This window comes from Phoca vitulina, unplaced genomic scaffold (genome assembly GCF_004348235.1).
Source record: "Phoca vitulina isolate PV1807 unplaced genomic scaffold, GSC_HSeal_1.0 scaffold99, whole genome shotgun sequence".
In the NCBI taxonomy this organism is placed as follows: domain Eukaryota; kingdom Metazoa; phylum Chordata; class Mammalia; order Carnivora; family Phocidae; genus Phoca; species Phoca vitulina.
In genome coordinates this window covers 3,006,908-3,029,705 of record NW_022589802.1, presented here as the reverse complement: position 1 = coordinate 3,029,705, position 22,798 = coordinate 3,006,908, and the positions used below count along the sequence as shown (strand labels likewise).

Below are 22,798 nucleotides of genomic sequence, written 5' to 3'. Positions count from 1 at the left end.
TCCGGTCACGTCAATCACTGCATCCAAGCTGGAAGGTTTTAGGTTGAGATTTGGAGGACCAGTAACTTGAAATATTTGTGTAAGTTTTCTGATGAAATAGAAAACCCAACTGACTGTTTGTGTGTCTTGCTGTTTCTCAGGCAACAGGAGGAGGATATGAAAGTGATGATGCATATCATAACGCCGAACTTTTCTTCTTAGACATTCATAACATTCATGTCATGCGGGAATCTTTAAAAAAAGTCAAAGACATTGTTTATCCTAATGTGGAAGAATCTCACTGGTTGTCCAGTTTGGAGTCTACTCATTGGTTAGAACATATCAAGGCAAGTATATTTTGAAAAAAGTACATACCTAAACAAGAAAGTCATTGTTTAGTGGGACAGGAATCTTTTTTAATTCCTTCAATTTTATTTTTTTTTAAGATTTTATTTATTTATTTGACAGAGAAAGACACAGCGGGAGAGGGAACACAAGCAGGGGGAGTGGGAGAGGGAGAAACAGGCTTCCCACGGAGCAGGGAGCCCGATGTAGGGCTCGATCCCAGGACCCTGGGATCATGACCTGAGCCAAAGGCAGACGCTTAATGGCTGAGCCACCCAGGCGCCCCTAATTCCTTCAATTTTAAAATTGAGCAGTGACAGATGAAATAATTGTTGTATAGGGTTCTACATTTGACAGTTTTGTACCTCTTCATAAAATGCTTACCTTAAGTTAAAGATTTCACAACATCACTCCAGAACAGTTTGAGAGTTTGTAGAGATGGCACTTTCCATCTTGTCAGTAGTAAGTTAGTTCGGTCTTCCATGCAGGTTTGTTTAGAAACAGCCAATTTATTATCCAACCATTACTGGGTATGACCCTCAAGGACCTAAAGAGAGATTTTTTTTATTGAAACTTATCTCAGATTGACTTACTTTAAAGAATGAACTTTGTGCTTAGATTATACTCAATCCTTCATCTTGATAAAAGCATCAAAAACTTCCAGTCTTTTAAAGTACTTGAAACTATTTGAGGGAACTAATACCTTTAGAAGGTACCTTTTTGTTGTGTAAACAAACAAAGAGCCTATGTTAAATAGGTGCATTATTAATATAAATTGTTTTCTAGTCAAATTTTACTTTCAAACTTGATAGGAATCATATTTTTATTTGGCCTGTCTAACTTCCTTTTTTCTTAATTTGTCATTCTCAAAAATGAATTGCAAAACCAATTAATTGTAACAGCTAAGGTAATGTGGGGTCCTAGATGGGATCCTGGATTAGAAAAAGGACACTGGGTGAAAACTAAGGAGCCTTGAATAAAGTATGGACTCTATTAACAATAAGTTAAGAAGTTTATTAATAACTGAATAACATGTCAATATTGGTTCACAGGTTGTGGCAAATGTAGTACCTTTATAACTTTTCTATAAATCTAAAACTACTCTAAAATAAAACATTTATTTTTAGAAAGTATTACACTCTTTATAGGCAAAGCATCACGCTAGATCCTATGAATGGAAAAAGGTATGAGACGTACTTCCTGCCTTTGAAGAGGTTTGTACGGTTGAAGAGGTGACATGCACATGTGGAAGGAACAGGGCCTTTGGGATTTGGTGGGGCTTGAAAGCAGAAGGGACGAGGGGACCCATTCTAGAGAAAGAGGCAGTCTGGACAAAAGCCCAGGAACAGGCCTGGGTGAGGCCTAGTTGGGAAGAGTAGACTCCTACTCTGAGCTAGACAGGAGAGAGACTGGTCAGAAGTAGGTCTTCTTCAATGGCTCAGGTATCTGAGGAAATTAGGAGTCAAGGCCATCTGCATAAGATGCAGTATGGAAGTTAGGACCTATGGAATATGGAAAATGCTGTAAAAGGCCCCTGTAAGTTTTTATAGGCTTGTCCAAAGAGAGGGAGATATGAAAGAAATGAAAGAAACTGTCGGTGTTCTCTGGCGAGGCCAGCTATAACTAGGGAGCCCAGATAGACACCTTAGTGACCTCTGACTCAGGGTTTCTCAGGCATAAGTCACATTGTGCTAGAAGATGGGGGAGCACACGGCATCAGGGAAATCCAAATCAAAACCTCAATGAGATACCACCTCACACCAGTCAGAATGGCTAAAATTAACAAGTCAGGAAACGACAGATGTTGGCGGGGATGCGGAGAAAGGGGAACCCTCCTACACTGTTGGTGGGAATGCAAGCTGGTGCAGCCACTCTGGAAAACAGGATGGAGGTTCCTCAAAAAGTTGAAAATAGAGCTGCCGTACGACCCAGCAATTATACTACTGAGTATTTACCCCAAAGATACAAATGTAGTGATCCGAAGGGGTATGTGCACCCCAATGTTTATAGCAGCAATGTCCACAATAGCCAAACTATGGAAATAGCCAAGATGTCCATCGACAGATGAATGGCTAAAGAAGATGTGGTATATATATACAATGGAATATTATGCAGCCATCAAAAGGACTGAAATCTTGCCATTTGCAACGACGTGGATAGAACTGGAGGGTATTATGCTGAGCGAAATAAGTCAATCAGAGAAAGACATGCATCATATGACCTCACTGATATGAGGAATTCTTAATCTCAGGAAACAAACTGAGGGTTGCTGGAGTGGGGGGGTTGGGAGGGATGGGGTGGCTGGGTGATAGACACTGGAGAGGGTATGTGCTATGGTGAGCACTGTGAATTGTGTAAGACTGTTGAATCACAGACCGGTACCTCTGAAACAAATAATAAATTATATGTTAAGGAAAAAAAAGAAGAGTAGGAAGGGAAAAATGAAGGGGGGGGAGATCGGAGGGGGAGACAAACCGTGAGAGACTATGGACTCTGAGAAACAAACTGAGGGTTTTAGAGGGGAGGGGGGTGGGGGGGATGGGTTAGCCCAGTGATGAGTATTAAGGAAGGCACGTACTGCATGGAGCACTGGGTGTTATACGCAAACAATGAATCGTGGAACACTACATCAAAAACTAATGGTGTAATGTATGGTGATTAACATAACAGAATAATAAAAAAAAAATTAAAAAAGAAAGGGGGAGCAGAGATATGGGTAGCCTTGAGCTGGACCTTGAAGATCGAGTGGGAATCAGCAGGGGTGGGGGCACATTTGGGCTGTGCTCCTTCTGGAAGCTCTAGGGGGAGAGTCTTGTTCCTTGCCTCGTCTAGCTTCAGGTGGCTGCTGGCATTCCTTGGCTGTGGCCAAATCGCTTCATTCTCTGCTTCTGTGATCCCATTGCCTGCTCTCTGTGAAATCTCCCTCTGCTCCTTCTTATCCTGATAAGATACATGGGATGTAATTTAGGGCCACCTGCATAATCCAGGATAATCTCTCCATCTTAGAGTCATTATCTTGATAACATCTGCAAAGTCTCTGTTACCATACAAGGCAGTGTTCACAGATTTCCAGGGGCTAGGACCGGGACATCTTTGGTTGACCCATTATTCAGCCTCGCACACTATTTTGCAGCCCCAGGACTGCTGACAGATACATGGCATGGCCACCACTAACCTGCATTCAGGTGAAATGGTCCCACCACTCTGTGCAAAACAGGGCAAGCTTTGCAGGCGAGGAGACCACCACCACCTTGGCATATGTCCCATATCCTCATCCTAGTCCATCAACGGAGCCCCAGCAGGGTAGAATGTCTCTGTGGTTTCTGGAGCTTACAGTTTCTCTCTGTCCTTTTCAACACTCTTGCCCTATAGCCCTTCCTGTTATTTTGTGTTTCTTAGAATGTGGCTAGCCGGCAGCCAACATTCATTTGAACCCATGCCCCATGTCATCACTTTATGGGGATTCTTTCTTTTAGGCCAAGACAAGCTGGTGGTGGGGATACCATTTCTCCCCTCGCTTCAGAGAGAAAGGAACCACGGTTCTGTGATTGGCTCAGTGGGTGACATGTCAAAAGTGGTGGAAGGAGGTTTCAAACCCAGGCCTCCAGGCCATTGAGCCAGCGTGCCATACACTGCCTCCCCGTCAGTCACAAATCCATCTGATTATCAGTTTCCAGTGGTATTTTTGAAAATCTGATTTCATTTCACTAGATAACTAGCAGCATTCCTGTTGAGAAGCAATGGTGGGAATTCATACTTTATTGGAAAACATCTAATATTTTTAAAGATGACGGGCTGAGACTGTATCCCCTTTTCATAAGGGAAGTGTCTGGAGTGAAGTCGCCCTCTGTAAGAGGGCAGCAGAAGCTCAGCTTCCTTAAGTTGAATTCAAGTAATCTGCTATATTTCTGTTGCTGCTCAACAGCCCTTTCTTCAGAAGTGCCTCAAATTAAAATTATAAACAGGATTTTGAGGAGATACTTAAAATGCTTGAAGAACTAAAGCTGCTCTAGTCAGTTTAAAAGCGATGACTTCTGTACGAATAATTGATGTGCCGTCAGGTCCCCTCACCTGTCCTTCTCGGCACTACTTTGTCCACTTATCTGCAGTTACTGTTTATGTCAAAATAATGAAAGTACATAGCTTCAGAGGCACCTGGCTGGCTCAGTCGGTGGAGTATGGGACTCTTGATAGCGGGGTCATTAGTTCAAGACCCACATTGGGCGTAGAGCTTACTTAAAAAAAATAAGTAAATCAAGTTAAAAAAATAACAGAAAGTACGTGTCTTTAAAGTTCTTTATACTAGATCTTTCACTTAGTCTGATTTTGCCTTGAATCCATGAAAATGACCATAATACATGACTGTTGCAGAGCTGTTAGGATTTGGGGGGCTCCAGAAATGGCATCATGTATGTGAATGGCTGATGAGCACGTGAAAACATGGAGCCCTCATACACTGACAGTGGCAATGTGAAATGGTCCAACCACTTCTGAAAACAGCTTAGCAGTTTCCTAAAAAGTTAAATAAACATACATTTACTGTATGATCCAACCATTTCACTCTTCGGTATTTACCCAAGAGAAATGAAAACTTAAGTCCCTACAAATCTGTGGATGCGAAAGTTCATAGCAGCGTCATTCATAGTAACCAAATGCTAGAAACAACCAAGTGTCAATCAGCTAAGGAGTGGATAAGTAACATATGACCGGTCCATACAATGGAATACATCTTGGCCATAAAAAGGAAGGAAATACGGACGCAGGCTACAACACGGATGCACCTTAAAAACATGATGCTAAGCGACAGCAGCCAGACATGAAAGATCACCTATTATATGATTCCATTTAGATGACATTTCTAGTAAATGCAGAACTATAGAGACAAAGCAAATCCATGGCTGCCGGGGGCTGAGGGTGGGAGCAGGGATTGACCTCAGGTGGCACACGAGACTTTGCGGCCAATGGAAGCCCTCTACAAGTGGATTGCGCTGATGCCCACGCAGCTGTATACATTTATGCCGTCTCATCAGACTGCACACTCATGATGGGTAAATTCCATGCTTCATAAAGGATAACTCCATAAATACCTAAATCATCCAAAAATGACATCCTAGCAATAACTCTTTGTATACATAAATTTAGTAGTATTTCTACGTCTCAAACGTTTACCAGAAGGCTGTCACTTTATCTTGACATAGGTATTCTACTTCCAAGCCACAGAATAGTTCATATTTTGTCAATTTAAAGGCTAAAAGGTGATTTCCCTTGTGTCAGGCCTTTAAGGTCTAGACTAGACCTGTTGGGCCAGTGATTTTTCTAAAATGATCACTGCTATGGGTTGAATTGAACCCCGTCCCCCCAAAATTTCATCTATTGAAACCTTGACCCCCCAGGACCTCAGAGTGTGACCTTTTTAGAACTAGGGTCCTTGTAGATGCAATGAGTTCAGATGATGTCATACTGGAGTAGAGTGGGCCCCTGATCCAGGAAGACTGGTGTCTTTATTCAAAGGGGAAATTTGGACACAGAGACACAGGCACAGGGAGAAAATCGTGTGAAGATTGCAATTTTGCTGCCACGAGCCAAGGAACTCTACCAGAGCTATGAGAAGGTCTGGAACAGGTCCTTCCCTAGAGCCTTCAGAGGGAGCCTGGCCCTGCCCACACTTTGGTCTCTGGCTTTTAGCAACATAATACATTCCTGTTGTTTAAGCCACAGGCTGTGGTACTTGGCAATGACAGCCCTCAGTACTCTAATGTAATCACATGAACTTTAAAGGAGTTTGAAATGCAGTTTGGCTTTGTGTGCATTGAGTTTGGTTTTTTTTTTTTTTAATAACCTAGTCTCATTAGAATGCCATTGCCCCAGAGGAAGAGCAGCAGGCCCCACAGCTCCTGCTGTTCCATTTGCAGAAGGCTTTCTGTCCTAGACAGTAGCAGTTTTTTGAAAACATGACCTTTTCTGGGGTTAAAAACGATAATTTCAAATGTCAGCAGTATCTTACAGCTACCTACTAATCGCGTGTTCTTTGCCAGCTTGTTTTGACGGGAGCCATTCAAGTAGCAGACAAAGTTTCTTCAGGGAAGAGCTCGGTGCTTGTGCACTGCAGCGACGGCTGGGACAGGACCGCGCAGCTCACGTCCCTGGCCATGCTCATGCTGGACAGCTTCTATCGGAGCATCGACGGGTTTGAAATATTGGTGCAAAAAGAATGGATAAGTTTTGGACACAAATTTGCATCTGTAAGTGAACAAAAAAGTCGATTTCTTAAATGTCACATCACTGCCATTTGAGATTTAGACTAGTTGTTAAGCTATGTATTTGCTTTTGAAAAGAAAATCTGAGGAGTCAAATGAAAAGTGTGTGTGATTCCTTGGGGGGGCAGTGAAAGTTGTTTTAGGAGACAGGTTTATCCATCTGCACTATTTACATTTTGACTCGAAAGTCATGCCAGGAGCCTGCATGGAAATGTTAAAATTGAAATTATGTGAAAGAAGGAAGGTAGAATGACCGTTCTTTCTCAGCTATTATAGCCATTAGAACCAAATACATTTTACAGAGATGCTAGACTATTATTTGAGGTTTTATTATTACTGTTACTATTCTCTGATGCACCTTTTGAAAATTGAGAGAACCTATTAAAATTCATATTTCCAGGTCTTATTTCCAGATATACTTTGAAAAAGCCTTTAAAAAAAAAAAAGAAAAAAAGATTTATTTACTTACGTATTTGAGAGAGAACACGCACGAGCAGGGGGAGGGGCAGAGGGAGAAAGAGCACCTCCAGCAGACTCCCCACTGAGCGTGGAGCTCAATGTAGGGCTTCATCTCACAACCCTGAGATCGTGACCTGAGCCGAAGTCAAGAGTCAGACATGCTTAACCAATTGAGCCACCCAGGTGCCCCTGAAAAAGCCTTTTTAACAAGCTCCCTCAGATGATCCTCATCCATGTTTCCTAAGTAGTGTGAATAACATTTTCAAGTAGAAAGAACCATTGTTAATAAAAATAAACGGTGAGGCTTTTGTCTTGTTTTTAAGAGAGAAAAAACTTCACTTCCTAATAATCACACTGTTTTGGACATCGTTTCGAGGCTTCAGACTTGAGGGTTGGTCCCTTAGCACTAGCTAACCTAACTGCAGGCTGAGCTGGCCCAGTCTACCTGCAGCTGCTGGTAGAAATAGCTGTGAATGTAATGATGCTTTGCCAGTTGGCATTGGGATGTTATAGATGTTTATACTGGATTTCCATTATTTCAAAACCTTTGCACATTTCTATATTGCCAAGGAAAAACATATACCATTTACTCTCTGAGAAACTTGGCATTTGGAAAGCAGATTGATGAGCTTTATTGTCACATTTTGTGGGTTATATATGCTTTCTCAGTTTTGTACCCATAAATGAAAACAAATGGTCTTCATCCATTCATTTCAGAGAATAGGTCATGGTGATAAAAACCACGCCGACGCTGACCGATCTCCTATTTTTCTCCAGTTTATTGATTGTGTATGGCAGATGTCGAAACAGGTAAGGGATATGTACAGGATAAAAATACATTTGATTTCACGTTTAAGTATTTTGATCTAATGTCCGGGATTTGCCTCACAGTACACAGGGCCGAGATAGAGATGAAACGAGTCTGGCCCTATGTAAGTCATTGTTGAAGCCGGGTGATGGGTACATGGGGTTTACGGTTTTATTCTTGCTATTTATGTCTGGGATTTTCCATAATGTTTTAAAATTTAAATATTTCACTGCATCCTCTCTCCTAATGGAATTGACAGTCCCAAGTCGTCTTTTCCATTCCCTCTGTACTGGCTTATTGCACATAGGACACCGTCAATGAAGAAACTACCCTGTACGCTCAGGAGAACCCAGAAAATCTACTTGTTTTCCTTTGATTCCTATACTTGACACTCCTTCAAACTCCTCAGTCCTGTGCAGAGCACCAAGAAATGTAGGGTGTGTGCGGGTAGCAACCTCTGCTGGCCTTCCTGAAAGGCTACAAGGGGGCATCATGTATACACCTCTTTTCAGTCTATAAAAGATCAGTCCCAAGTTTTCATTCTTTGTTGGCGTGTTTTTGTCTAGTTCCCTACAGCTTTTGAATTCAACGAACGATTTTTGATTACAATTTTGGATCATCTGTATAGTTGCCGATTTGGTACTTTCTTATACAACTGTGAATCTGCTCGAGAAAAACAGGTGAGTGGAAATGGTAATCTGTTGAGTTGAATGTGTCTAGTCTTCCATGAATTAAAAAAAATATATATATATATAGCTTGGTTTGTGGGAAATGCAGAGGGTTTGTTGAGTGTCTGGCATTTACTGCAGGGGTAAGACACTGACTTTGCCTTCGGAGAGTAGGAATGACTTTAAAGGTATGGAAGGTCTCCCTCCCAAAACACCATAAAAACGTCAGGAAAGGGCATTGTTTTAAAGGCATAAACCTCTAAGAGCAGGGAAGATGAGAAAGGAGACATAGCAACCAAATTTGGGAAGCCGAAAAGTTTGTAGATGACTTAGCTTGAGAAACGGAGTCTCAAACCAGCAGCGGGGAAGCCGAGAAGCAGCCCCACCTGGCATCGCGTAGAGCCCCAGATGACTCGGGGTCTGGGGCGAAGGGGGAAAGATAAGGCAACCTGCAGTTCTGTTTGGAATAAGGAGTTAGCTTCCCCAGACCCTGTCTCCTCTTCTCTGGAGCTGATGACTCTGACAGAGGTTTCTCGAGAGAGCATGAGAGTGGCTCTCTGGGCTGGGGACCTGAGTGTCATCAGGGAGTGAGGTGAACAGACAGGAGCTCACTCTCCCTACTGACTCCCAGCATTCTGGCAACAGGTCCTTATGTTCTGGGTGGGAGCACGGAAGAACCTTCTCCGTTGGCGAGGGTGGGGGGAGAAAACGGAGCCCTCATACGCTGCTGTTGTGGTAGAAAGCTAAGCAGAGAGTTTGTCCTGTGACCCAGCAATGCCACTCGTAGGCACATACCCAAGGGAAATGAAAACAGGAGATGAAACAAAAAATCACACACAGATGTTCAAAGAGCTAAAAGGTGGCAACAACCCCAGGGTCCGTCTGCTGATGACAGGATAAACAATGCGGCCTAGCCGTACGCTGGACTATTATTCAGCCGTAAAAAGGAAGGAAGTTGTGACCCGTGCTACAGCGTGGACAAACCTTGAAAACATGCTCAGCGAGGGGAGCCAGACGCAAAAGCCCACAGATGGCATGATTCCATTTCTAGGAAATGTCCAGAATAACAAGGCCATCACGGCAGAAAGCAGATGAGTGTTTGCCGGGGGCTGGAGGGAGGGGAGAATGCGGAATGCCTGCTTAGTGGGTACGAGGGTGATGAAGAGCTCTTGGAACTTGAGAGAGGTGGTGGTGGCACAACTGAATTGTAGACTTTAAAGTGGTGAATTTTACAGTGCGTGAACCCCACCTCAATTTAAAAAAATCATCCCTGGGGAAACCGACTAGCCCAAGAGGAAGGACCGAAAGATAGCAACACCCAGGGTTCCCCACAGTGAAGCTCATGTCAGTGAGCCTCGTGATCCCAAAGCTTCCGGTCGGCTCTTCAGTGCTCCACTCTTAAATAATAGCAGATAGCCAGGAGAGAGAAAAGCAGCTTGGAGAAAATGGTTACCAGGTAGGGAGGGGGGAGACGTAGACAGGCAGCTAGCATCGAATATGCCAAGAAAGATAAGAAAATATTGGTACCGTGAAATAACAACAGGATGTTGTTTGGAAAGAATATGTAGAGATCAGAAAACAACTTGAAATGAGAAGAGGTTAAAAACTCAGAAGAAGGGACGCCTGGGTGGCTCAGTCAGTTAAGCGGCTGCCTTCGGCCCAGGTCGTGATCCCAGGGTCCTGGGATCGAGTCCCACATCGGGCTCCTTGCTCAGCAGGGAACCTGCTTCTCCCTCTCTCTCCCTCTGCTAGTGCTCTCTCTGTCAAATAAATAAAATCTTTAAAAAAACAAAAAAACAAAAAAACTCAGAAGAAGAGTTGGAAGATGAAGTGGAAATCTCCCAGAAAGAGCATTAGAAACAGAGGTAGAAGATGGAAAGATCAGCAAACTAGATCAGTCCTAGAGTCCAATATCCACATAATAGGGCTTCTAGAGAGAGAAACTGGAGAGACCCCAGAGCAGGAAATCACCAAAATAATTTGAGAATATTTCCCAGAATTGAAGTATGTAAGTTTCCACATTGAAAGGCCTGCCGCGTGCCCAAGCATGATGGACAAAAATAGGCCCGTGCTAAGTAAGGCCCATCTTTGTGAAGTTTCAAAACACCAGGGACAAAGAAAAGATCCTTCAAGCTTCCAGAGAGAAAAGGAATGGGCCGTTTGCAAAGAAACAGATCAAGAAGGCAAAATCTTCAATAGCAGTATCAGAAGCTGGAAGTCAGTGGAGCATTGCCTTCAGAATTTTAAAGGAAAATGGTTTCAACCTAGAGTTTTCTAGCCACCAAACTGTCAACCAGGCTTTTAGGTAGACCAAAGCTATTCTCAGATATGCGTGGCATCAAGAGTTCCCTCCCACACCAACCCCTTTCTCTGGAAGCTGCTGGAGTGTCGGCTCCATGCAAACAAGAAAGAAGACTGGGGGGGGGGGGTGCCTGGGTAGCTCAGTGGTTAAGCGTCTGCCTTCGGCTCAGGTCATGGTCCCAGGGTCCTGGGATCGAGCCCCGCATCAGGCTCCCTGCTCCACGGGGAGCCTGCTTCTCCCTCTCCCTCTGCCCCTGCTTGTGTTGTCTCTCTCGCTGTGTCTCTCTCTGTCAAATAAATAAATAAATAAATAAATAAATAAATAAATAAAAATCTTAAAAAATAATAAAAAAAAAAAGAAAGAAAGAAGACTGTGGAACTCAGGAGAGAGAGGCAACAGGGGATGCTCAGGGCGAAACGGAAAGGAGATCATAGGTGCAGGCCGGGCACGAGGCGCGGGGGCCAGCAGTGTGGCTTGCTTTCCTCTGAGGAAGAAACTGGGGGCGCCAGAGGTGCTGAGGGTCTTGACACAAGTTTGAGACGTTGGAGGAAGAGTTGGGGGGTGAATTCATGATAAATGCCAAGAAAAGTTCGCACACAGAACAGATAGTTGTTAAATCGAGGGAAGACAAAAAAATTCGTGCGGGAGAAGAAATCACAGAAAGGGACTGCGGGGCCTGCCTGAGAGTAGCATTTGCTTCATCATAGGGATCCAGGCACTAGATGTCAGTCTCATGAGAGCTATGGTGCGTGCTGGGAGTACGAGGCGGGACAGACCAAGTAAGTGCCTGGAGCAAGGAAGGCATATTATCTAGAGATGTGGAGCTTAAGTACCAGATAGCCAAATAGATCAATTAAAAAAAAATCAAACACAGTTGCTTGTGGGGAGGTGAGAGATAGCTGGGTTTTTGGTTTGGTTTGGTTTGGTTTTTTCTCCTAACAAACCTGGCCAGGCTATTTGACTTTTTAAACTATGTCTGTGTACAAAAATAAAAGCAAGCATGCAAATGAACTCCCCACAGTATAGCTTGTACAAGTGAATGAAGTTTTAGGTGGATTCCAAGGAAGACAAATTTATGCTGCCGTATTTCTTGTTCACATTAATGAAATATGTATGTTAAAGACATTTCTTCAGTCACTTATTTTAAGCTGTTCTTTTTTAGCGGCCAGGTTTAGCTTATTGGTCCTTTCTTATTGAAGTCATTACTGGGAAGAGTTTCAAAGTCTGCCTTCGGTAATTTTAATAATTGTACCTTTTATTTCCCAAGCTTTGGGGTTTTTTTCTAGTTTACGCTCAAAATTGGTAAAAATCTCTAATAAACAATGAAAATGTGAATATCTGTATGAGCTGATGGACACGAAATGAGAAAGTAAAGATTCAGTGAAGTTATCCAGGTGTTTTCAAATATCTGCACGTTGGCATGATAGAGAGCGAACATCTGGGTGGTTGATTAAAAAACCTTTATATCTAGATACCTACTGTCAAGCAGGCACAGGTTAAGATTTTACAGTTCTAACAAATACAAAAATGAAGAAAGCCGATGGGATCTTATGATAATTTTTCTTTCTGCTGAATTGTAAAGAGCATACTGCCCATCTGTTCATAAATCTTTTACCTAGCCAGGAATAGTCGTCTTAGGTCAGTGAATTGCATTTAATGGTACAGCATCCTGCTGTACCCATAGTGGCTCTCAAGCTAGGCCATTATCTATGCAAATATCAGTAAGTGGCTGCTGAACACTCACTGGCCCATGAGGCTTTTTGAGCTATTATGGGGATAATGTAAATGTGTGATTCAAGTTGAGGCTGAAAAATGGTTTGTGTACTTGTGTGTTTTTACTTAGGCTTTCCGCTTTCTCTTTCTCCATAGAAAGTTACAGAACGAACAGTATCTTTATGGTCACTGATAAACAGTAATAAGGACAAATTCAAAAATCCCTTCTATACTAAAGAAATCAATCGAGTTTTATATCCAGTTGCCAGTATGCGTCACTTGGAACTTTGGGTGAATTACTACATTAGATGGAACCCCAGAATCAAGCAACAAGTAAGTGAAGTGACATTATTAAAATGCAGTGATGTCTACTGATTATGACTTCTGGATTTAGATTAATGTTACTCGGTAGTGGGGTTTTTTTTGTTGTTGTTTTTTTCATATTATGAGGGGGGAAATAAAAAAATCACACTTTCAAATGCAACTTTAATTAAAAATTGTTTTAATTACTGAGCTACTTATTTTGATTGGTGTTAAGCTTATATTCTTATAAATAATGTAATTTTTTTTTTTTACTAAAATGTAAAATGATTGGAAGCTCTGGAAAATTTTTGAGTCTTGATTGCTAAGGATTTCCTTCAATTAGTGGACATTGTTACACATAATAAGAAAATTCTTTCCAGTGAGTAGACTTTGATGATCCTCAAGGAAAAAAAAAACATTTTCTTCTGTCTGCTTCAGGTGTATGTACTGGGTCAGCTAACATCAGAGTGCATTTCACTGAGGATATTTACTTCTAAAATAAAGATAATTGATCCGTCAGTGGATAGTACATTCAGTTGGCCATTTATCAATCAAAAAGAGAAACAATGATTTTTGAAGCAAAAGAGTCCCCATTTTGTTAAGGACACACTCGGGCTTTCCATTCTCCCACCTCCACTCTATCCAAAATCAGAAGAGAAACACAGCCTGTGTGTAAGGGCTCGGAAGTGCCTCCAGTTTGTGATGTGTTTTCAGGGCTATAAATATTCAGTATTTGCGATTGCCCTTTTGTAAAGGTTTGCACATTTTCCTGCAGTTTGGACGGCCAACTACCTGTTCTCACAGGCCAGTCTTGCATAAGCGCCAGCTTTAATCCCGCTCGAAATCGCGGGGCAACAGCAGGGCCCGGGTGCTGCATTCTGTCTCTTAGATTGTTTATCCCACTCAGGCAGCTGGCTGCACGCCAGGCTGTGCCCTCTCTTCCATTGGGGAATGCCTGCTTCAAGCTGGCACTCTCGTTTCAAGGTCTCTGCTGATCGCATGGAAGGCTTCTGCAATTCAGTAATGGTGGAAACGTGTAATCTCTCGGAAAGTGACAGAGTCCAGGGCTTGAGAACACTCACTTGTTTAGTTTGAGATTTGAGAAGCACAGTGAGGGAATTTATTTAGCAGTAGTTCTAGCCTTTGGAATATCAAGTAAAGAGGAAATGGGAATTTTGCCAGGGTTCTAACTGCTGTTACAGAGGACATGTTCCTTTCCTAATTAAAAAAAAAAAAACACCACCATGTAAATGTGCAGTGTCTCCTATAAATTGACCCTTTTCTGTGTTTATTGTGACTTTTTTTAAAACATTAGTAATTAGAAAGTATCACCAATTTCTGTATAGATTCTCTAATCTCCCCTCACCCATTTGTACTTGGAGAAATTCTTAAAATACAGGGAATTTAGAGCAATTCATTTCTGAACATATAAAGGTAATAATTGTGTGACAAGTCAAATAGGAAGAAACATTATTAGAATAACTTACTAGAGTGTATCTACCCCCTTATTTTTATGGAGGTTAGCGAAATGGAACTGGGCCAGTTAGGAACACACATTTTTTGATAGAGGTTTCTATTTTGAGACAGTAATTGGTCTGTATTATGATCTGTGAAATTTACTCCAAAAAGAAAGTAACTTATCCTTTCTATATAGATTTTTCTGAACGTGGAGGGTACTACACATATCTTTGTATTTTCAGGGCGGCGAGGGGAGGGGCTGTGGAACACACAGATTAAGAGCTCCCAGGCTGATGGGGGTGCCTAGAAAACATAAGCCGGTGATGGTAGTGCTCGGGGAGAAATGTCATCATGGAAGGTGTGAATTAAATGCATTACATTTCCTTAAAGATCTCCTGTAGAACATTATTTCATTCAGAAATAGATTTAAATCGGATCACATAGGACTTTTTAAATTAGTAAACCTCAAGGAATATACTTAACCACTTAAAAGTTAAATTGTTGTTCAGTTGTGTGGCCCAGTTGGTATACAAACCATTACTGGGTACCTGTCGCATTCACAGCCCTGCAGTACACTAGCAGACACAGCCCGTCCCTCTAATGAGCTCTGGCCTAGAAGAAGGCAGGGTCAGTGTGCTTTTTAAAAGGAAAAACCACCAACCATTGCTGCGACATAAAAACTGAGCGGAGTGGACGGAAAGAGCAGTGCTTACATTTGAAGAGCTATCGGGAAGCCCGTTTGGTACATGTATTAAGGTGAGGGAATTGCTCATGCCGGAAGCAAAAGTGTTCCATGAGTCCTGTTATAAGCCTGAATGAGGCCTTGGGCTGCCGGGGCGCCTCCTATTATGTATCCTTCAGCAGCTGCCGCCCTCCGGTAGCGGTTAAGCAGGCCCGCACCGGCGAGCTCACATCTTTGCACAGTGATCGCCGAAGGATGGGAACAGGGACAGTCAGATAGGAACAGGCTGACCCGTGTGGTGCTTCAGTCATTTCTGAGGGGAACGCCAAAAGGAGTGGGACTCTGAAAGCTGTTTGAAGGCCGAGATACTTCCATAGCCTGTGTCGTGTGCTGCGCTGAGCACACTCTGGACTTGCGTTCGGTCCCGGGGAGAGGCCGGGCTGTAGCTTTTGCAGCCGCTTGACTTTAAACTTCATTTCTTGTGATTTTGCCTTTTGGACTCTTTCCTTGTAGCCTCTCAGTGGTTTGTGTTTGTCTATAGGCTAATGGCTTCTGGATATTTTGTACCCATCACCAGACTGAATTCTCTTCATTTCGAATCATTTTTTGGTCTACTCTCTTGAGATTTCTAATTATATAGCCTTGTCATCTGCAGAAATGGTTTTTTACCTCTGATTCCTTTTTCTTGTCTAATTGTCCTTGCTGGTACAATAACAAACTGATTCTAATAGTCATCTGAAAAAAGGGAAATTTAAAAAATAGCCAGGACAGTTTCGGAGGAGGATATCGAGGAGGAGCTTGCCCCGCTCTTTGCAGGGGTCGAGCCCAGAAGCGGACTGCGCAGGGGGGGGAGCCCCGGGAGGTTGATGCAGAGGGCAGAGGGAAGGACCGGCGATGGTAAACTGGCCTCGCACAGCAGATCAACGTGGACATGTCTAAAATGGGGCTCCTGGTCCCGCAGAACCTGTTCCTCCTGCCATCTTTCCCATGTTGGTTCTTGGCAACTCCCTCCTAGTCACTCTGGCCAGAAACCGGGGAGCCCTCCTCGACTCCCTTCTCTCTTGCACCCCTTTTGCAGTCTGTCGGCAGAGCCTGCTGGACTCGGCCTTCAAAGCCCATGTGACCCCAGACCCTCCGTACCAGTCCCCCCGCTGCCGGCCTGGTGCTGCCTCGCCTTCTAGCTGGACGCCTGAATTCCACCCTTCCTTCCTTCTGGTGTGTTCTCAACATGGTAGCCAGAGCGATCCTTGTAAAGTACATCCCGCATCCCACCGCCCCTCCACACAAAACTGTCCACAGAGCTGCTCATCTCACCCGGCACCAAAGCCCAGGTCCCTGCAGTGGTTTCCAAGGCCTGAGCGGCATCCCACCAGTCCTGCACCTCTTACCCTGGTCTGCTTCCTTTCCAGAATGTTCCTCACCTTTGAACACCCCCTGGAACTCAGACTTGTGGTATTCTTTGCTTGTCTGTCTCCCTCTGCTGGAAGGAAAATGCCATAAAAATGGGGATTTGGGCCTCCTTTGTTCACTGATGGATCCCAAGTGCCCAGAACAGTGGCTGCCCTCAGCTGAATATACAGAGAAAAATGGACAAAAGACATTAGCAGGTTGTGCACAGCATCCACTGGGTGTCACACACTCTACCAAGCATTCCTGTTCTTTTTTTTTTTAAAGACTTTATTTATTTGAGAGCACGAGAGAGAGAGAGAGAGAACACACAAGCAGGGAGGGCAGAGGGAGAGGGAGAAGCAGGCCTCCCACTGAGCAGGGAACCCGACGCGGGACTCGATCCCAGGACACTGGGATCATGACCTTAGCTGAAGGCAGACGCTTAACCGACTGAGCCACCAAGGTGCCCCCAAGCATTCCTGTTCTAATGCCACATGTGCCTTTCTGAAAAACTTCACATTCTGCAGTCACAGTAAAGAAACAGGGCTTACAGGAAGAATAGGATTAGGAGCAAGGAGGAGACCTCTTCCAACCTGTGGACATTTGTAACCAGAGCTCTAATGGAAACACCAGTGCGGGCCCCTGGCTGGCTCAGTCGGGAGAGCATGCAACCCTTTGTCTCAGGGTTGTGAGTTCGAGCCCCACATTGGATGTAGAGTTGACTTAAAAATACAATCTTAAAAAAAGAAAGGAAAGAAAGGGATGCCTGAGTGGCTTAGTTGGTTAAGCATCTGCCTTCAGCTCGGGTCATGATCCCAGGGTCCTGGGATCGAGCCCCAGAATCGGGCTCCCTGCTCAGTGGGGAGTCTGCTTCTCCCTCTCCCTCTGCTGCTCCCCCTGCTTGTGTGCATTATCTCTCGCTCTCTTTCTCTCAGAAATGAATAAATAAAATCTTTAAAAAAAAAGAAAGAAAAGGAAAAGAAACACCAGTGCCACTAGAAACGCGGGCACCGTCACATGTCTGTGGCATTTTTATCTGGCCTCTGTCGACCACTCCTTGGCAGCTTGTGGTGGGTCGAATGGTGTCCCCCTAAAAGACATGTCCACTCTGAACCTGGGAATGTGACCTTATTTCGGAAAGGGGTCCTTAGAGATGTTACTAAGTTAAGGATCTGAAGATGCCATCCTCCTGGATTTGGAGTGGGCCCTACATCGCGTGATAGGTGTCCTTACAAGAGAAAACGGAAGGAGATTTGAGCCACAGACACTTATGGGGAGAAGGCGCTGTGGAAACAGAGGAGGTGGGAGGGATGCAGCCACAAGCCAAGGAAGCCTGGAGCCCCCCCGAAGCTGGAAGAGGAGAGGAAGGAGCCTACCCTGGAGCCTCCAGAGGGAGCACAGCACTGCTGACAGCCTGATTTCAGGCTTCTGCCCTGCAGAGCTGTGAGAAAATACATTATCTGTTGTGTCAAGCACTCCCCGCCCCGCCCCTGTTTTGTGTTCATTTGTTATGGCAGCCCCAGGAAGCTCAGACACAGTCTTAACCCCCAGGGTTCCTGCTGTCTCCTCGAGGCTCTGGTGCAGCCCGCTCTCCTCCACATTACGGACCCAGGCCAGGGTGCGGCCTGCTTCATCAGTGCGTTGTCTCCACAGCTTCCATGTTGGGGCTCATAGCCTAACGCGGTGGAAAGCAGGATGGTTCCAGAAGCCACTAGCGCTGAAGGAATGCACTTCCGTAGACTTTTGGCCTTTTTCTTAATGTCTTCGTATACTGCTCAAGCTTTCTAGGAGCTTGCCTTTAATCACCTCAAAACACGCTGGTGAGGGAGTCTTCCGGGGGCTGTCCTATCGCGTATCTTGGCCTGGGTGGGTGATCACATTAGTGTATGTCTATGTAAAGGCTCACTGAGCTGAACATTTTAAGCTTTGTACACATTCCTGTCTGTAATTCATACATCAGTACAAAGGTGTAAAAAGTCCGCACGCTCGGGAGCATCACTTTCTGTTCTAACCTGACTTCTAACCTCCGGACCGCCGCGAGACCCCCCATTCATCAATGAAGCAGAACTGACCGTATTGGCTGCCCTCGCTCTCCCAGCAATCCCGTGAGGTCTGTGCCGTTTTTAGTCCCATTTCAGCGGTGGGGAAATGGAGGCATCCAGGTTAAGTCCTGCAGCTGGTAAGAGGCAGACCCGAGACTGACCCTGAGCTAACGGGCGTTGGCCCTGCAGCTCGCAGCTATGAGTTGGCACGTGAAAAGAGGTGCAAAGTAAAGCTGTCCTGAGATGCCACCTTATAGTCACCAGATTGGCCCAAACCAGAAAACAATTACTCTTGTATCCCAAGCGCTGATGAGGACGTGGAGCACCAGACATCACTAGTGACGGAGTGTAAGGTCATACCGCCACCTCAGAGAACGTTCGGCAGCATGTGATAAAGCTGAAGAGACCATGCTGTCCTCCCCAGCAGGCCCCACCCCCACCCCCGGGAAACTGCCTTCAAGAACCATTAGCGGATGTGCACGAGGACAACACAGCATTGCGCATAGTAGGGGGAGCACTGGACATCCCCGGGTATCTGTCACTGGGGGAGTGCAGAGATCAGCTGTGCTTTATTCATTCAGTGGGACTCAACCGGGATCGAATTCAGAAACATGGGTGAAAATGCCAGGTGATAAATACAGAATACCACCATTAATGTAACTTTCACAACATAGACAATAATAGCGTATTTTGTTTCCAGATACTCATGTATAGGAAAAGTATCATAAATCTGCACAGGAAAGAAGGCCACACGCCAACTTGAGAAGAGTTGTTGCCTCTGGGAACGAAAGAGGGCAGTGGGCCTGGGGCCGGGGGACACAGGAGACCGGAGCCGTGTCTGGGTTGATAAACCTTAAAAAGATGGCAAGCCCACGTGTACAGGAGCTGCTTTCTTGGTGGCGAAGAGCTGGGTGTTTTACCCTTGTACTTTTCTGTATTTTTGGCGTCTGTACATTAAAGGTCAGTACGAGGGTTTCTTGTCACACCCATTTGTGCTTCTTTCTAGCAGCCCAGTCCAGTGGAGCAGCGGTACGTGGAGCTCTTGGCCTTGCGCGACGAATACATACAGCGGCTCGAGGAACTGCAGCTTGCCAGCTCGGCCAAGCTCTCCGACCCCTCGACTTCGCCTTCTGGTCCTTCACAGATGATGCCCCACGTGCACACTCACTTCTGAGAGGGAACCCCGGTGCCGCATTAGAGCTCTGAATAAAGGAGATGGTTGACGTTCATTTAGGGCCTCTGTACAAAGTAGATTAAAATAATTGCCTCCGTGTAGAACTTGAACTAACATAATCTTAAACTCTTGAATATGTGCCTTCTAGAATACATATTACAAGAAAACTAGTGTCTACAGGGCAATCAGGAGAAAGGAGCCAAGATGGGGTTTTGGAAAATCCTGACACCTTTCAAGAACAGTTTTTGAAAGATAAAATTGAAATTGAATTTACCTCTTTCGAAATACTGTGTATACAATACGTATTTTGTGGGCTTAATTGGAATGACATGATTTTAAACTTAAGTGAAAAAATATGTTTGTGAACCAGATTTTCCTTAGGCTGCTTCTAATAGTTGCTTTGGAGTAAAACGAGCCCAAATGTGAAAGATGTTATTGCCAAAACCAGATCGAGCTCATCTTCTGAGGTATCATCCAAAAGCAAGGTGTTTAAATAATTGCCAAACTTTATACCATCGTAAGTGGTGGCTTAAAGACAAATAGCTGTGTAGATGAGTTTTTCGTTATTTTGAAATTTTGGAATCTGAAGTGTTTTCCCCTAATTTTCAAGAGGAGCATATTTTTATATTACACTGATGGGGCCCAGTCAAATATGATTTTTTTAAAAATTTTTTGCCAGTTCTATTTTCTCAGTTCTTCCATGAGCTTGCCTAAAATTCTGGTCCATTTTCAGGTTGTGGAAACCCCCTTATATAGCACTGTTTGAGGATGTCGGGGGCATTATGCTGCTTTGGTGAATGTTTTCGCAAACGTCGCTCTAGTCAGACCAGCTTATCTGCCAAAGTGTGGGGTTGACCATCTTGGATGTATGAGCTGTTGCTGGAGCATCATTCTTTGAAATAAAAGCCGCAGATGTACATTTGTTGAGCGTATTCTTGAAAGTATTGTATTTCAATTTACATGGTGTTGGATGCCCCTCCCCCCAAGCGTGCATTAAACTGGTTCTACAAATTTTTACTTGAAATGTACCCGGCAGTTTGCTTTTTCAGGTTTTTGGGGAGTTTTTTTTGTTTTGTTTTTGTTTTTATTTTTGTTTTTGGTAATAGTACTAGTGGTAAATGAAGTTTCAAATGCAGTTCTATTTGATATCTGAACTAATTCATTTAGTTAAGTATATTTGTAAAAGTTAAGGCTAGAGTTAAAACAATTAATGTTTTACAGTGATTTGTAAAGGACTATTTATAGCTAATATGGTTTTGTTTTCAATGAATTAAGAGATTAAATATATATCTTTGTAAATTATTTTATGTCATAGCTTAATTGGTCTACCAAATAAGACATCTCAAATACAGTAGTATCGTATATAAATTTTGTATGTATAAGAAATTTTATTAGACATTCTCTTGCTTTTTGTAAACGCTGTAAATATTTCATAAATTAACAAAGTGTCACTCCATAAAAAGAGAAAAGCTAATACTAATAGCTTAAAGGATTTTGTGAAATGTCATGAAAAAGTTTTCATGACAATAATGACTAAAGACCTGCTGTAATAAATGTATTAACTAAAATAGCACTCTGTTTTCAGGGGTGTAACTGTGTGTGGGGGGGGGAGGGGTGTTTGGGTGTCTTTTCTTTTCCTGGCTCAACTTCACATGCTCTTTGTCTTACTAGCAACCTTGCAGGCCCCTCCCAAAACTCAACAACATGGGACATTTAAGTGTATTAACAGTGCCAATTTTAAGCCACAGCTGTCTTTCTTAAAGTCCGGAGAGCTTCCGCAGAAGAGCCAGGGTGCGTAGACGTGAGACTTCAGACTCTGGTTGCCGACCACAGCGGCCGGCGTTAAGGGAGGCTGAGACATTGGCGCGAGTAAGCCCTAGTCGGTGTCTCTTGCGGTAAGAATTCAAAACTGTTGTCGAATAGTATAGCCGGTTGGAAATTATGTGCATTCTAAGAATGCTAAATAGTTCTAGCAGTAAACTAAAATTAACCATTTTTTGGAAATCTGAATAGGACTCTTAAAAGATTAAGTGTATCTTTGAAAACTCTGAGTATTTGAAATACTCTGCCAAGGTTCTTCCTCGACATTGCTGTGTTGAGTCCTCCCTGCAGCCTCATGGGCTCTGTGGCGTTCCGGCATCCCTGTTTTGCAGCCCAGGAGAGTGTCGTGGAAACAAATGTGCACAGGCGTCACGCTGAATTCTGCGTCTCTCGAGTTCCCAGTGAGTAGCCTTAGCTCTGCCATCGGGAATGAAATAGAAGAATCTCTCTTCCTGGGACAGCCCTTCAAATAATTTGGAATCATATCTATTTTTGATAATATAATAGTTTTCCCTAACTATGGTCCTAGCACTTTCTGATCTACTTTTGATAATGCAATGAAGCTTATCCTTCTTCTTTTGTGGTAGGAATAATACAACTCTCAAAACAAGCTGACTAGTAGTTCGTCACCTGCAGGCCTCTCCACAGAACACAGATTTGTGGTGTCGGTCATTCGGACAGCTCTTGTGGCGTGTGGGGCATTGGACGAAAGCAGGACCATATAAAGGGAATGTTCTTAATTATGAGAGTTTTTCACACAGTATCTACACCTGTGACTGGAGGACGTGGCCATCAGAGCAGAAGCACAGGGGACCCCCCAAAGCAAATAAGAAACATATGCAGGGCGCATCCCACAAATAAGGAGGATTAGCACATCTGCAGGAAAATATTGTGGTTGAAATAGATTGCGGTTGAATTGTTGGAGGTTCACAGAATCCCTCACTAAAAGCACGATGCTGGAATACCAATACTTGAAGTGAGTCTAATCCTCCAACATCTATTGGTGGGCTTATAACTTAATTAGGGAATTGTTAGCGAAGTCTTTTGTATTAAGTGTATTTGGAAGATGAAAGATCAGCAAAACGAAGCATGCTCATTTCCTTATGAGGCTTAGATTCAGACATGGATTAGTCCTTATTTGCGAAGGCAATAATGTATTTAACCACATAGAGTAGCTACACATTTACACATGACTGTCAGGTCCTGACGGTTCATTTTCCAGTAGCTCTGGACAACATGACTTATTCATTTACAGCTGGTAATACTTATGTGCTTCTGAAATTGACTGCATTTCCCAGTGCATTCCATATAAATTACAAAAGAAAGTCGTTCACCTCGTTTCAGGGGCCTGATCACACAAACTTGTCTTAGTCAGGATGCATGGAGACCTGGGCTTCT

The 22,798-nt window shown here is 43.7% G+C and overlaps 1 protein-coding gene across 3 annotated transcripts in view; it reads left to right on the top strand.

Annotated features, from left to right (window-relative positions):
* Positions 1-21,145, top strand: part of MTM1 (myotubularin 1) — a 95,165-nt gene extending 74,020 nt beyond the window's left edge. For 2 of the 3 annotated variants that reach the window (XM_032397429.1, XM_032397427.1), the window contains 6 exons: positions 141-326; positions 6,360-6,566; positions 7,758-7,850; positions 8,415-8,528; positions 12,688-12,864; positions 19,412-21,145. In XM_032397429.1, coding sequence (XP_032253320.1) covers positions 141-326; positions 6,360-6,566; positions 7,758-7,850; positions 8,415-8,528; positions 12,688-12,864; positions 19,412-19,579 — 945 coding nt within the window. In that variant the 3' untranslated portion in view covers positions 19,580-21,145. The remainder of the gene's footprint in view (positions 1-140; positions 327-6,359; positions 6,567-7,757; positions 7,851-8,414; positions 8,529-12,687; positions 12,865-19,411) is intronic. The other variant, XM_032397428.1, reaches the window with a different exon arrangement.
* Positions 21,146-22,798: the final 1,653 nt, after the last annotated feature.